This window comes from Bacillus rossius, chromosome 8, assembly GCF_032445375.1.
Source record: "Bacillus rossius redtenbacheri isolate Brsri chromosome 8, Brsri_v3, whole genome shotgun sequence".
NCBI classification, from domain to species: domain Eukaryota; kingdom Metazoa; phylum Arthropoda; class Insecta; order Phasmatodea; family Bacillidae; genus Bacillus; species Bacillus rossius.
Window position 1 is genome coordinate 56,667,899 of NC_086336.1, and position 13,399 is coordinate 56,681,297.

The 13,399-nt window shown below is 35.3% G+C and overlaps 2 protein-coding genes across 2 annotated transcripts; both read left to right on the plus strand.

The window, feature by feature from the left end:
* Positions 1-267: 267 nt before the first annotated feature.
* Positions 268-2,695, plus strand: LOC134534976 (dihydrolipoyllysine-residue acetyltransferase component of pyruvate dehydrogenase complex, mitochondrial). The gene has a single exon (XM_063373760.1). The coding sequence runs from the start codon at positions 360-362 to the stop codon at positions 1,836-1,838; it is 1,479 nt and encodes a 492-aa protein (XP_063229830.1). The 5' UTR covers positions 268-359; the 3' UTR covers positions 1,839-2,695.
* Positions 2,696-10,001: 7,306 nt separating this feature from the next.
* On the plus strand, positions 10,002-12,976 carry LOC134535378 (uncharacterized). Its single transcript, XM_063374452.1, has 3 exons — positions 10,002-10,440; positions 11,281-12,190; positions 12,941-12,976. The coding sequence occupies exons 1-3, from the start codon at positions 10,247-10,249 to the stop codon at positions 12,974-12,976; spliced, it is 1,140 nt and encodes a 379-aa protein (XP_063230522.1). The 5' UTR covers positions 10,002-10,246.
* The last annotated feature ends 423 nt before the right edge of the window (positions 12,977-13,399 follow it).

Below are 13,399 nucleotides of genomic sequence, written 5' to 3' on the forward strand. Positions count from 1 at the left end.
TTTCTTAAAAAAAAAAAATGCCGCGTATACCTGTTAGTTACTTATTCACATCTTATTCAAATAAATTATGATTTGTTAGCTGCTGTTGTATGTTCTTGTATTCTTGATTATGAAGTGTGAATGTAATTTTTAATTTGTGACACGATCTATTTTTTTATTTATTTGGTCAATTCGCTTTAAGTTTTTCATTTGATTTTTTAAGGTTTGTTATTACCGAGAAATGTTTGCTGGGTAGTGTGGTACACAGAATATATTTTTTTTTACTAAAACGAAGAGCAGCTGGAGCAGTTAGGGGCTGTCAGCAAGTTTCATATTTAATTGTAAATTGTGTATAAGGTCTAGTCAGTACTGCATTGAAGATGATACGAACGATTGTCTGGCGAAACGAGATGTGTAGATTCACTTCAAGAACATTAAAATCTAATATCGTTAGATGTTTAAGTGTAGAGTGCAAGAGAAGAAAGCACATTCATGGTAATGGCATACCCTTGGTAAGAAGAGTTGTGTTCAGGTGGATGTGGGATACGAATCAATATGTTTTTTACAGTTCGGGTAGTTACCCGCCGCACAGCAAAGTTGCGCTACCTGCTCTCTCACCGACGATGGAGGTTGGTACTATCATTAGTTGGGCAAAAAAAGAAGGCGACAAGTTAAACGAAGGTGATTTATTGGCTGAGATAGAAACTGATAAAGCAACAATCGGTTTCGAAACCCCAGATGAAGGGTATCTTGCTAAAATTATAATTGCAGCAGGTACAAGAGATGTACCTATAGGGAAGCTGGTTTGTGTGATTGTTGAAAATGAGGCAGATGTTGCAGCCTTTAAAGATTTCAAAGATACAGATGGACCTGCAGCTACGCCAGCTGCAAAAGTGGAAACTCCTAGCCCAGCTCCAGCAATGCCATCAGCCCCACCACCAGCCCCCAAAACTCCAGCTGATCCCATCACTTCACGAGTTTCAGGCACAGAGCGACCGTATGCAAGTCCCTTAGCGAAGAAACTGGCTGCCGAGAAAGGTATAGATCTAGCAGCAATAGGCAAAGGAAGTGGTATGTTTGGATCTATCAAGTCCACAGATTTACGAGGGGAAGTTGCTACAGCAGCTTCGAAGATGTCCGTAGCTACAGCTGTACGTGGGGCGCCTTCTGAAGACCTACCAGTTTCCAACATACGTGGAATCATAGCCAAACGGTTGCTTGAGTCGAAGCAAACGATACCACATTACTACTTGACCATTGATGCAAGAATTGACAAAATTTTGGAGATTCGTAGCAAACTGAACAAGCAACTTGAAAAAGAAGGTGGCAAATTGAGCATAAATGACTTTGTTATCAAGGCAGCAGCCATGGCTTGCACCAAGGTACCCGAAGCAAACTCTTCGTGGATGGACGTGTTTATTCGTCAGTACAATTCTGTCGATGTAAGCGTGGCTGTCTCTACGGAAAATGGTCTCATAACTCCCATAGTTTTCAATGCTGATACGAAAGGTATTGCAGCTATAAGTAAGGACATTAAGACTCTGGCTGCCAAAGCACGTCAGGGAAAGTTGCAACCGCAAGAATTTCAAGGAGGGACATTTTCAGTTTCCAACCTTGGAATGTTTGGAGTGAAAAATTTCTGTGCTATCATCAATCCTCCTCAGTCATGCATCCTTGCAGTTGGCACTAGTGACATAAGACTGGTTCCAAGTAAATTATCGGAGAAGGGTTACGAAGAAGCAACTTTTGTGTCATTTACATTAAGTTGTGACCATAGAGTGGTAGATGGCGCGGTCGGGGCACAATGGCTGTCAAAGTTCAAAGAGTTTATAGAGGATCCATATATGATGTTGCTGTAAGGAGCTGTGTGTCCTTGTCATGAAGTGTTAGTCCATGCTGGCATGAACTGTGCAATATTTGAGTGGAAGTTCATGCTCTTTATCTGAAGAGTCAAATCTTCAGGACCAGCTGGTTGATGTAAATACTGCTGTAAATTAATTTTAAAATACTTGTAATCAAATTTTTATCTAATTTATTGGTTGCTCCAGTTTCAAGCAGTGATTTGATACTAGTCAGTATCCTGTTTTTAGAGGGTGTTAAACTTAAATCAAATTTGTGCCATGTATAAATTGCTTCTGTTGAAATAGTCTGCCTGTTTAAGTTCACTAGACACTCATATAAGTAAAATTGTAAATCAGTGTGCTAATTACATTCATATGGAAAAATTCTTGCATGGAAATGATTTTGAAATTGTCTTATGTTAAAATATTTATGATACTCAGCTCTTTCTTGATTATTTCCATTCCTTTAAAATGTGGTTGATGGTTGTGATCGAGTTGAGTATTGTCATTGAGGTTCACAGGAATAATCTTAACCCCCCCAAGCAGAACTCAAAATTATAACTATAGACTTCTGAGTTTGTATTCAAGTGGTCCATTACCAACAATCATTTTAGAGGTTGTACTACGTAAGCCTCTGTTCATAACCATGCTTGTTAATTTTGTATTTTGGAGTGTGTGCACTGTTAAGGTATTTTGAAAGATTTCTTGAAACAATTTTTGCTATAGGACCTATAATGAAGTTAAATTTTTTTTTTGGTACTAGATGTTACAAAATAATCAAAATTCCACTTTTTACATATTTTAATCATTTTTGTCTGAATATTGGCTGCTTATTTTATAACTGTTTGAATAAATATATTTTGTTTGTGTTTGCATGACCTGGTATTTACCCTGGTAGGCCTACCCTTAAGATTATTAGTTGCATGTACGGCTGGCTGGCTGCTGACTGTGGTACCATTATCTGTAAGTGTTCCAAAGTTTTTTCGTTGGCAATCGCACCCCCACCCCATCTGTGCTAGAGGTATTACAGTGGACTTGCCATAGTAAATAGTGCCCCTAAAATATACACATTTCTTTTTATTTTTGAACTTGGCTGACAACCATGACTCATGATGAAAATAGAAATGTTCATAATGTTCCTAAACAATTGGTTAACATAGTACACTATTCATTAAAAAAAAAAATCAGAGGTGCTGGATAATTAATGACATGATATCAAACTAATTAAAGAGTATTCAGCATTTTTATACAATTTGCTCATGCCTTACTAGCAATTACAGTCACTCAACATGCTTTCAAAACATCCCTTTATTCCTTCTTCGGTCTCTGTGTTGCCTCCAGGATGTAAGAAGCTCTCGTGCGTGCTAGCTCCACTTCGTGTAAGGCCAGCCTTAAACCTGGCCCATTCCTTGCACACCATCTCGGTTGCATGCAAGATGCATCATGTAGTTGGTAGCCTTGCTTCTCGCACATCATTTTGGGAGAAATATTAACTTCACTAATTTCAAATACATGTGAAAAACTGTCACCTCTGTTGCTTTTGGATTTATTTCCTGCCATTAGTTATGTTTAATATTGCAGACAAAAACGAAGCCAGGAATTGCACTTCAACTGTGAACTGAGAAGCGAAGTTAAAGACTAAATTTTCTACCAAAATAAAATTGGGATATTGTTCACAAAAAAAAAAGGACAAATGTAACCATCAAATGATGGTTTTCTGTGGATTTATATAATTTTCTGAATTCAAAATGGTTTTTAACAATTTTGTGGGATTGCTTTTGCATGCAACTGAAAAATGGCTAGTGGCTTGTTTCGGAGAATTTCTTTGGTGATAGTACACTCTGATTCTGTTACTGTACATAGTTGTAATAACCTCACTGCACTATTGTTAGCTGTAATTTAAGCGACGGTCGATCACTTCATGTTGGCGTATGAACAGGAAGTATGGGAATGAAACTCAAAGTGTACGTGGGCATTTAATGTTACTCTTCCACCTGTTATGTGAACTAGCAATGTCATGTGACTCGAAGTTCATGATCTAGTAATCAGAAAAATATTTTTGTTGAGAATCAGATTGATTTAGAAATAAAATTTTTCTTTGCATTTTTTCATGTTATTTATTTTACATGTTCAATCTGGGTCATACATGTGCAATTATATTCTAGTGTGTGACTTCAGAATTTGCTTCAGTAAATTTGTTACAAAAAAAAAACTATTCATTTATTATTTAACCTACACTTATCTCCACATATCAATACAAAATTGTCTCATTCATCGGAATCAATTTTTGAGTTGTGAATAAAACAAGTGTGTGTTATAAAACTAAGCGTTCCTGAAAATAGAACCTCTGTGAAAGTTCCCCCTCTCAATACATAAAGCAATGTTGCCAACAGAGTTTGAACACAGTTGCTGTCAAATGATACAACCATCATACTGATTCCAGACCATTATTGAAACATATTCTTTACAGGTAGGCATGTTTCAATTAAAATTACACTGTAAGAAATACTGACAAAAATATTAAAATTATTATAATCAAACCCAGATCTGTGTGATCACATAAGTTTTTTTTTTTTTTTAAAAAAAAGCTTGTTATAATACCCCTCTTTTTGCACAGTCTGTTAAAAATATCGCTTAAGACTAGATTAAAAATCAAAACCTGCAAACATCCAGACTGGAGAACAGTGCATGATGTGTCCCCTGCGTTTGCGTCCATCCAACTGGCAAATGTGGCATATAATATTTATCAAAAAGTACAAATTTAACAAGTCTTAACTTCAAATCATGGATAATAACTATTGATTCATTCATAGATAATTTTTTTTTTAAACATTACGTGCTGAATTGCGAATATTGCAACTCAAAAATGTGGTAAACTCAATCTGGCTAAGAAAACAATATCCAAGAGAATAAATTATTTTGGTTATGAACATTAGATTTTTTTTATGTTCTCCCAGTTCAACTCGGGTGGTTGAGATCTGTACCTATTGTATACCTAATTTTTTTGCCACATTCTACGAAAAAATAAACCAACAGAACATACATGTCTGGTGTACCATACAAAAAAAAATTAAGCAGAATGTAGCCATAAATATAAAAAAGTGAGCTTTTTAGGCCACATTTTTATGCTTGCACCATAAGTCCATTACATAAGTTGAAGCTTAAGTAGCTTGGAGTGTAATTGCAAAGGTTAAATTTTATTTTAATAACGGCACTAAATAATTTTTTTTATTCAAATTGAATTTCAAATACAATATCACAATATACACGAATATCAAATATTTTTCAAATAAAATTTTAACATACAATGAAACTTTACTCTTCAAACTTCACAAGAGTCCAATAAACATTGATCCAAAATAAAAAATTAAGAAAAAAAATGGAGTCAAATAATGCTGGGGAGGGGGGGACCTGACAATGCATTTTCTTAAAGTGATAAAATTGTTGCTGGAAATGATTATACTTATGTATAAAATGTAGTATTACTAATAATATTAAAATATAATCACTGATTATTTGTTAAAATATAATGTAATATAATGTATAAATAATGTTCACTGCTTCTTATATGATGCAATTTTTTTTGTGCATAAGTCTCACATGATGTAGGCCTGTCTTTTGATAATTAAAAAAAAGTGTGTATAGTTATGCAGGTGTGTTAGAAGTTATACTTACTTGGCATAATAAAAAACTATTTTAATTTTGCATGCAAATAATTGATAGAAATAAAATAATAAAAGGACTAGAGTGATATTGTAAATACAGTTGGTAATGTATAAATACAATCAAATTAATTTTTTTTGATAATCAGTATTCAATATTAATTTAAACATATTTATAAAATTAATAATATATTTTATAAAATTAATAATATAAATCAATAGAATATTATTCTAATTCATTAATTTTAATTATTTACTAAATAATGTAATAATTTATAATGCAGATAAATTAAACATTTATGTTGCATGTTGCGTGCGCATAGTAAAAATCCACTCCATCATTTATAACATGCCTAAAGTATTGTATATAATTATAATATAATATGAATTATAAAATCAAATACAAATTATTAATTAATATTGAATAGCAAATATTCACTAAAATAAAATATTTTTTCAAATATTCATAGACACTAATACTTAAAATTGCTTATGTTTATTAAACACTATTACTTAACATATTTTATGTTAATGAAACACTAAAAAATCGAATTCTGAAACTTCAGAATTTTTACTAATGGACTATTTCCTGTCATTAATTGCTCTGAGGAGCTCAACCAGGTATAACATTAATCTCTGAACTGTTAAACCACTCATGACCCTGAAAAAATAAACATTTCCTACCTATGACTTGATCAATCACTTCCTCAATTCCAGTGAGTTTTGCATAATTTTATAAGAAATTTTACACCAGTACGCAACTAGCATGATCCACTCCAAACAGTAGTGGCTGGTGAATTAAAAACTGGGTGTTCACATGAGTGTTGCCATGAGACAATCAGAATAATTTTAATTGTGCAAAAAACAATTTGGCAGCATACCTATACTGAATTAAAAATATATTAAATATACAATTCATAAACGCATCCTCTTCTAAATTTGGGTTCATGTGCATTTATGTTCGCCCATACTCTTCATTACTGCACTTGACCACAACTTTCTGAAAATAAAGCAGGCTGTTGACTTCCTAGTCTGAAAATTAATAACCTTTGATGGCGTACCGGTGTTGAGGTGTGAATATCGGAAGGAATTAATGGGCGCCACCACGTGAGTGGGCACGTGGACCCGGCTGAAGACTCTAACCCAGGGCGTTACGTGGCCCGTGTGCGGCGAGATATTAGCCCTCCAGATGTTACACGCAGCTCATGTCCCTACCTAAGCCCGCTCTCAGCGTCGGGCACGCTTCTATTCCGCAGTGGGCTCTCAGGGCGTCCCACACGCCGCTGGCCAGGTTAGGGACCCACGTGGCCCCCCGAACAAAAAAACATGTAACACAGTTAATTGGCTTTTATTCTACTCACGGTATACGTCCTTACACGCTCCTTCACTGATACAACTGTAAAACGCCTGAGGCACGGTTCAGATTAGGTAAGGAGGCGAACCACGCATGTGGCCGCCTCAAGCCGTTACTTAATACACCGGTGAGATAAAAACTCAGAGGAGTGAATAATTATTACTTAAGCAGTCTTTCCGACCGAGAGAGGCCCCGAGGATGAAAAAGAAAGCGATTTGAATAAATTAAGTTACAGAATTACTATTCGGTGAATCAACGGTGATGTCCTCGGGGTGTCTGCAGAGACGTCCGCTCTCGGCCGGCTGTAGAAGGAGACTGGGCTGAGCTCATGGCTTGCGGGTGGCAACATGGTGCCCTTCGCGCCGAACACAATTACCGTTACAACTTTGCTGTAGTGTGCCCCGGGTTACTCTTAGAAAATACATAACTAATTTTACAATAATTATTAGATTACTTCCATGTCCAGACCGTCTGTAATAATCTATATATATAAAAATGAAACCCGTTTTCCTTGGTCACGGCATCACGCGTGAACGGCTGGACCGATTTCACTAATTTTTTTTTTGTTGTGTTTGCTACGGTCAGGAGAAGGTTCTTATGAAAGAAAAAATTAAGAAAATTGTGCGGAAAATTAGAAAATTTAAGAATAATGAATTCCTATTTCCCTTGGTCACGCCATCACGCGTAAATGACTGAACCGATTTCACTAATTCTTTTTTTGTTGTGTTTGTTATTGTCACGAGAAGGTTCTTATGAAAGAAAAAATATAACGGAAAATTAGAAAATTTAAGAATACTGAACCACCATATATAAAATTATTTCCAAACTAACCCAACACTTTGTACAATATAAATATTTTTAAAGTAACCTTTGACATTCAGCTTTAAGCGTTTACAGTTTCCAGTGCGGCTTGCATTTGCAATGTCAATAAATAAATCGCAAGGGCAGTCGCTAAGTGTATGTGGCATCAACCTAGAAAATCCATGTTTTTCACATGGCCAATTATATGTAGCCTGTTCCCGTGTCGGAAAACCATCAACATTATTTATTTACGCGCCAGAACATAAAACTAAAAATATAGTTTATCAAAAAGCATTAGAGTAGAGAGAAGCAGTGAGGGGTACAGAGACTATTAGTTGATTTATAGAGCGCGCGTGGTATTGAGCTCATTGTTTACTTAAAAATGCCAAGTTGTTCAATAGCAATTTGTAAAAACATTAGTGGAACTATTGAATCCTATGGAATAAACACTATTTTGACAATATATATTTTGTTTTTTATTTAATTAAATTAGTAAGGTCCTTTTCAGTTATAGTGATACCAGGGAATTATGGATTCATTTTTATATGGAGGATATTATAGATTCCAGTTCAAATTGAATAGGTACTCATACCTAAGATAGGTCAGCTATACAAAATAAAGTAGTGCATCATTGCTACGCTAAGGAGGTACGAAGTTCGCCGGGTCAGCTAGTTACTTATAAACATAAAACAGGGTTCAAATGAGTTTCATGCTAGTTCCTCCGTCGCCCGCTAGGGAGCGTCCTTGTTTGTGCTTGGACTTATAAAATAATAAAAGATCATGAAGTTATTAATTAAAAACACATACATGCATAGCCATCGTTACACTGTTTTGGGGCGGAAAGAAAAAGGATTACAATATTAATTAACATATTTAGGGGTGCGGCGCACTGCATCTAAGCGCCCTCTTGCCGGGCTAGAAACACACGCACCCACGCACGCACGAGCGGGAGGTTTGAACTGAGACGGTGGTTGGGCGGTGGCATATCGGGCTCAAAGGGGCCGCAGGCCCGGACGACGTCACCTTAAAGCAAAGGATACTCATACGTAATTGGAAAAAGTAGACAACTCAGTTTTAATACCTCCCAAGAAGCTCTTTAAGAAGAGTGACAGAGATTTTCAGTTTAGGATAGGAGTAAAGTGAAGTATCATGGTGGGAGGGGCAACGTATACTAAATTATGTTTTCTGGAAAAACTAGGGGAAAAAAACGTGCCTGAGCACAAGATCTTCACAGGTAGGTAAAAAAAAATTTACAATAAAGAGGATTACAGAACTTAGCCAAACAAAGGAAATATTGAACAACACATTTTCACATTACTAATTGCTTGAAAATCAATAGGCTACTTTGTAGTTAAATGTATTTATTAACTCTCAAAAAACATTTGTCAAAAAATATAATTATCACAGTAATATAGCTACATAATCAAAACAAACTGTAATATCCACATTTTAATGTGGAAAATACAGGTATATGTAATTTTCCGGCTGCAGATGTTCATTTCTTAGCAGTAATAGTTGAAAGCTGGTCTCTTATTCTACCTAGTCCTTCCAAAAGTGTGTTTAGCGTTGGTTGTGACAATTCTACCGATATATCGGAAACAGGAGCAGTGTCCTTTACATCAGCCACATTATCCTCCATCTGAAAATAAGTACAACATGAGAACTGTTTGGATGCCTACAGTTACTAATATGAAACTACATCCCATACACTCAATAACAGAATTCATATTTCCACATTACATTATTTGATTATCTCATTAGTCTTGCCAAGGTGATTTTGTCGACTGATAGGATAATTTAACTTGAACTTTATAACCAAGTGCTCCATCAATAGTTACCTTCAACAATGCAACTTAAGCTATAGATAAAAAAAATATATTGAACGTTGATATGTTCATTATAAATAATGGACTAGAAAGGGCAGGGCTGACATATACTTAAAGAAACCCAATAAGTTTAAATCATAGCAAAAAAAACAAAAAAAAAAAAAAACAATTAAATTATATGTAGGCCTAGTATCGCAAAATATATGCAGGTAATGTATTAACGGTATTGTGTTCTATACTAGAATAGGTAGGGCTATAATAGTGTCTACACATAACAATACCAGGACATTAAAATGGTAGCAGTAAAATAATATTATAAAAAGTAGCGTTGCCGAATATACTAAAACAAGCGGGATTGTAGCGTATAGTAAAATACCAGTGGGGTAAATATTTGAATGGTGAATTTGCAAAACAACTTAAGTCACATTTTTGGTGTTTTGAGATTATTGCCTAATCGTGAAGCAATTGCAAAGGGCTACAGTTTACTAGTAAAATGACTTTAGTCCACGTCTTTGTTGCGTTTTTATCTGCTCCTGAATTTTTATCTTTATAGACAAAACAACCTAAGTCCCGGACTTAGGTCGTTTTGACTGTGAAAAATTTTTTGACGTGAGAGTAAGCGTGGTTGTGTGGACACATATGCCATCTACCTTAAATAACTGGAACTAAATGTTCTGACACTTGTATGCTATCTGTTGACAAATATGTTCAGCTCAGTGTGAACGAAAATGTTGTTGCAAACGTGCGTGTTGTGAAATAAAACAAAAGTAAGTTTGCAGGAAAATGGCGTGTTCTAGCAGTAGTTTGAAGAGTTATTTTGAAGAAGCTATTGACAACAATGATATACGAAAGAAGGGTGTCAAAAGGACTGCTGAATACAAAAGAAACATTATAAAAATGGCTAAGGTAAAAGGTTTGGAACACAAGAACCATGTAAACAAGCTTGTACCAGCTAGATGCACTGGACAAGAATGTGGGTAAGTACATAGTGCTAATAAGTTGTAAGAACGATACTAAATAATACAGTAAAATGAGAATACCAGAACACTCGCGGTCTTGCAATTAGTGAGAAATGTTAGTGGTGTTGCCATCTCAGGAAAACGAACTGCAGAACATTACATTTAAATCAGTAAAATGTTTCTCTGTAAATATAGATGAATAGAAAATAAATTTTTTACCTTCAGAATAGTTTATTAATAGATGTCCTGAAAATATAATTAACAACACAAACCCCTTGTGTGTTAAATGTGTTAAAAAAGAGTGATACTTGATAATAATACAATATAAGTTAACATTTATTCCAAAAATAAAAAAAATAAAAGTTATTCCTCCAGCCAATAGATTATTTGTCACATTCTCACGAATGTTATTTATATATTGCTATCCAGTCTTCCCCTTTTACGGCATTTACTATACATAATTGTTGTTATATGCAAACGTTGCAGAAAATGCACGACTTATTACTATAAAGTACCTAGTTCGAATCAGGATACAGGTTACTAAACTAGTGACTTCTATGGCATATAAAAATCTTAGAGTGCTTTACAAAACAAAATGTCATATTTTATTTTTGAATAAATAATATAATTAAGCTAAACAATAAAATTAAATGGTTGTGTTCAGTTATGTACCTCGAACTCAATCACACTATTTTTCACAGATTTCCGAATGGTTAGAAATAGTAGGGCGTAGACTGTTTGGTGTATTTTTGCATTTTGTACTAGATACCAATTAAATTACTAACATTAACAGATATTGACGAGTGACGAACAAATTACAAGAGGTAATAATAATTATGTACTGTTCTTTGATTTCAGTTGCAAGAAAAAGTGCTTCAGGCTAGTTTCAGATAATACCTTCATTGAGGCAGTAAACCAAATGAATGGGTTTAATACCAAGAATGAGCAGGATGTGTTTTTGCAAGGACTAATAATGCGTAAAGACGTTCAAAGAAGAAGGGGCAGGAAAGACGAACCTGGCAGACGAGAAGCTATGTTTGTGTACCATGTAAGGGACTCTGGTAAACTGGTTGCTGTGTGTAAGAAAGCATTTTTGAGTATTTATTGTGTTAGTGAATCTAGTGTCAAGCGTTTGTGCCAGCTGATACTACTTGGAAAATCACCAAGTGATGAGAGGGGAAAACACAAACCATCAAGTGCAAAAGACGCTACTATTCTTGCGGATATTCATAGCCATATATCCTCCTTTCCAGTTCATCAAACTCATTATGGTGATGTTGATATTTATTATCTTAGTGGAGAACTAACAGTCAAGAAAATGCATGAAATGTTTGTTGACAAGTATGCAGACAGGAATGTATCATATCATTACTACCACAAGTATTTCAAGAGCCATTTTAGTTTGAAGTTTGGTAGACCTAGTGTTGATACTTGTGTAATTTGTGAAGAAAAAAGTATTAAACTGAAAAGCTGTCTAAATGACACCGCCAAACGCGTCGCAACGGCCGAACTCCTTGTGCATAAACGCAGGAGCAAGAAATTCTATTTAACATTGAAACGTGCATCTCAATTGTGCATCGAAAGAGATGATTTTGTTGCATTGTCATTTGACTACATGCAAAACATATCGCTGCCAAAGATTCCAGTGCAGGATATGTATTATCTTCGTCAGCTGACTGTTCCTGTATTTTCAGTGCACAACCTTAAAACCAGCGAGGCCGTATTTTACATATACCACGAAGGACAGGCCAAAAAGGGGCCGAACGAGGTATGTAGTTTCCTACTTGACTACATGAACAACTTTATTCCTGACTCAGCAACCGAGATATGGTTGTTTTGTGACGGATGTCCAGGCCAGAACAAAAACAACACTGTCATCAGATTTTTAATGGCATTAACTGCACAAAAACGGTTCCTCAAGATCAGACTTCTGTTTCCCATCAGAGGCCATTCATTTTTACCTTCGGACAGAGATTTTGCTGTGGTGAAAAGGTGTTTGCATCGTTTGGACAGATTCTACACACTAAAGCATGTGTGTGAGCTAATTGTGCACTCTAGTGCAAAGAAAAAATTTGCAGTGAACATTGTCGAAAGTGAAAATGTGTACAACTTTCATAGTTGGTGGCCAACTATTTACAAAAAGAATGTAAATTCCCTGGAATCATCAACCTGCAATGTACCACGAAGTCAGAAAATCCCGTTCAGCATTTCCTCCTTCATGGAGTTCCAATTTTCTGCAGACCACTTCGGCATTGTCGTAGCCAAGCCATTTATTGATAGCCTAGTTGCTCACACATTTGCCCTTGGCCCAACATATCCCCACAACCCAGGTCTTCCAACTCAGAAAGCTTATCCCAATGGTTTTATCCCAATTAATGCAGACAAATTACAAGATGTACGAAAGATGCTCAAATACATTCCAGAAGAAGAAGTCGTGCAGGCATTCTACCTTGGCATTGTACAATGGGCACCAATAGACCATTGAACGTTTACCACATGTAGGTTGTGTCTGATGCAGAGTGAATTGTTGACACAATCTTATTATGTTGACTGAACTGTTATTCTCATTGTTGAAGTATCCTTGTAAATTGAGAAAAATAATCCTACTATCTCTAAAAATTGTTTGTAACACGTGAATGTATTGTTGAAATAAATTGATATTGATCTTAAAGGATAAGGAGTTTCTCAGTGCCATCTGCTAAAAAATGTTGCCAACCATACAACAATAATTAATTCGTAACTTCACCTCGTTTCTTAATAAAAACATTAAGGGCGGGATTCATAGTCGAAGGCTTGTTTGGCGAATAAGTAATACTTTATAAAGTAGTGCTTATTCTTCAAGTATAAAATACCTTTATTTTATGCTCTTCAACTTCTTCATTTCATTAAAATCGGCGGAAATTAGAAATTCCAAATACTTTAGGAGATATAGAATTTTTTAATTTCTTCATATGTAGTTGAGCGGTATTTGAGAAAA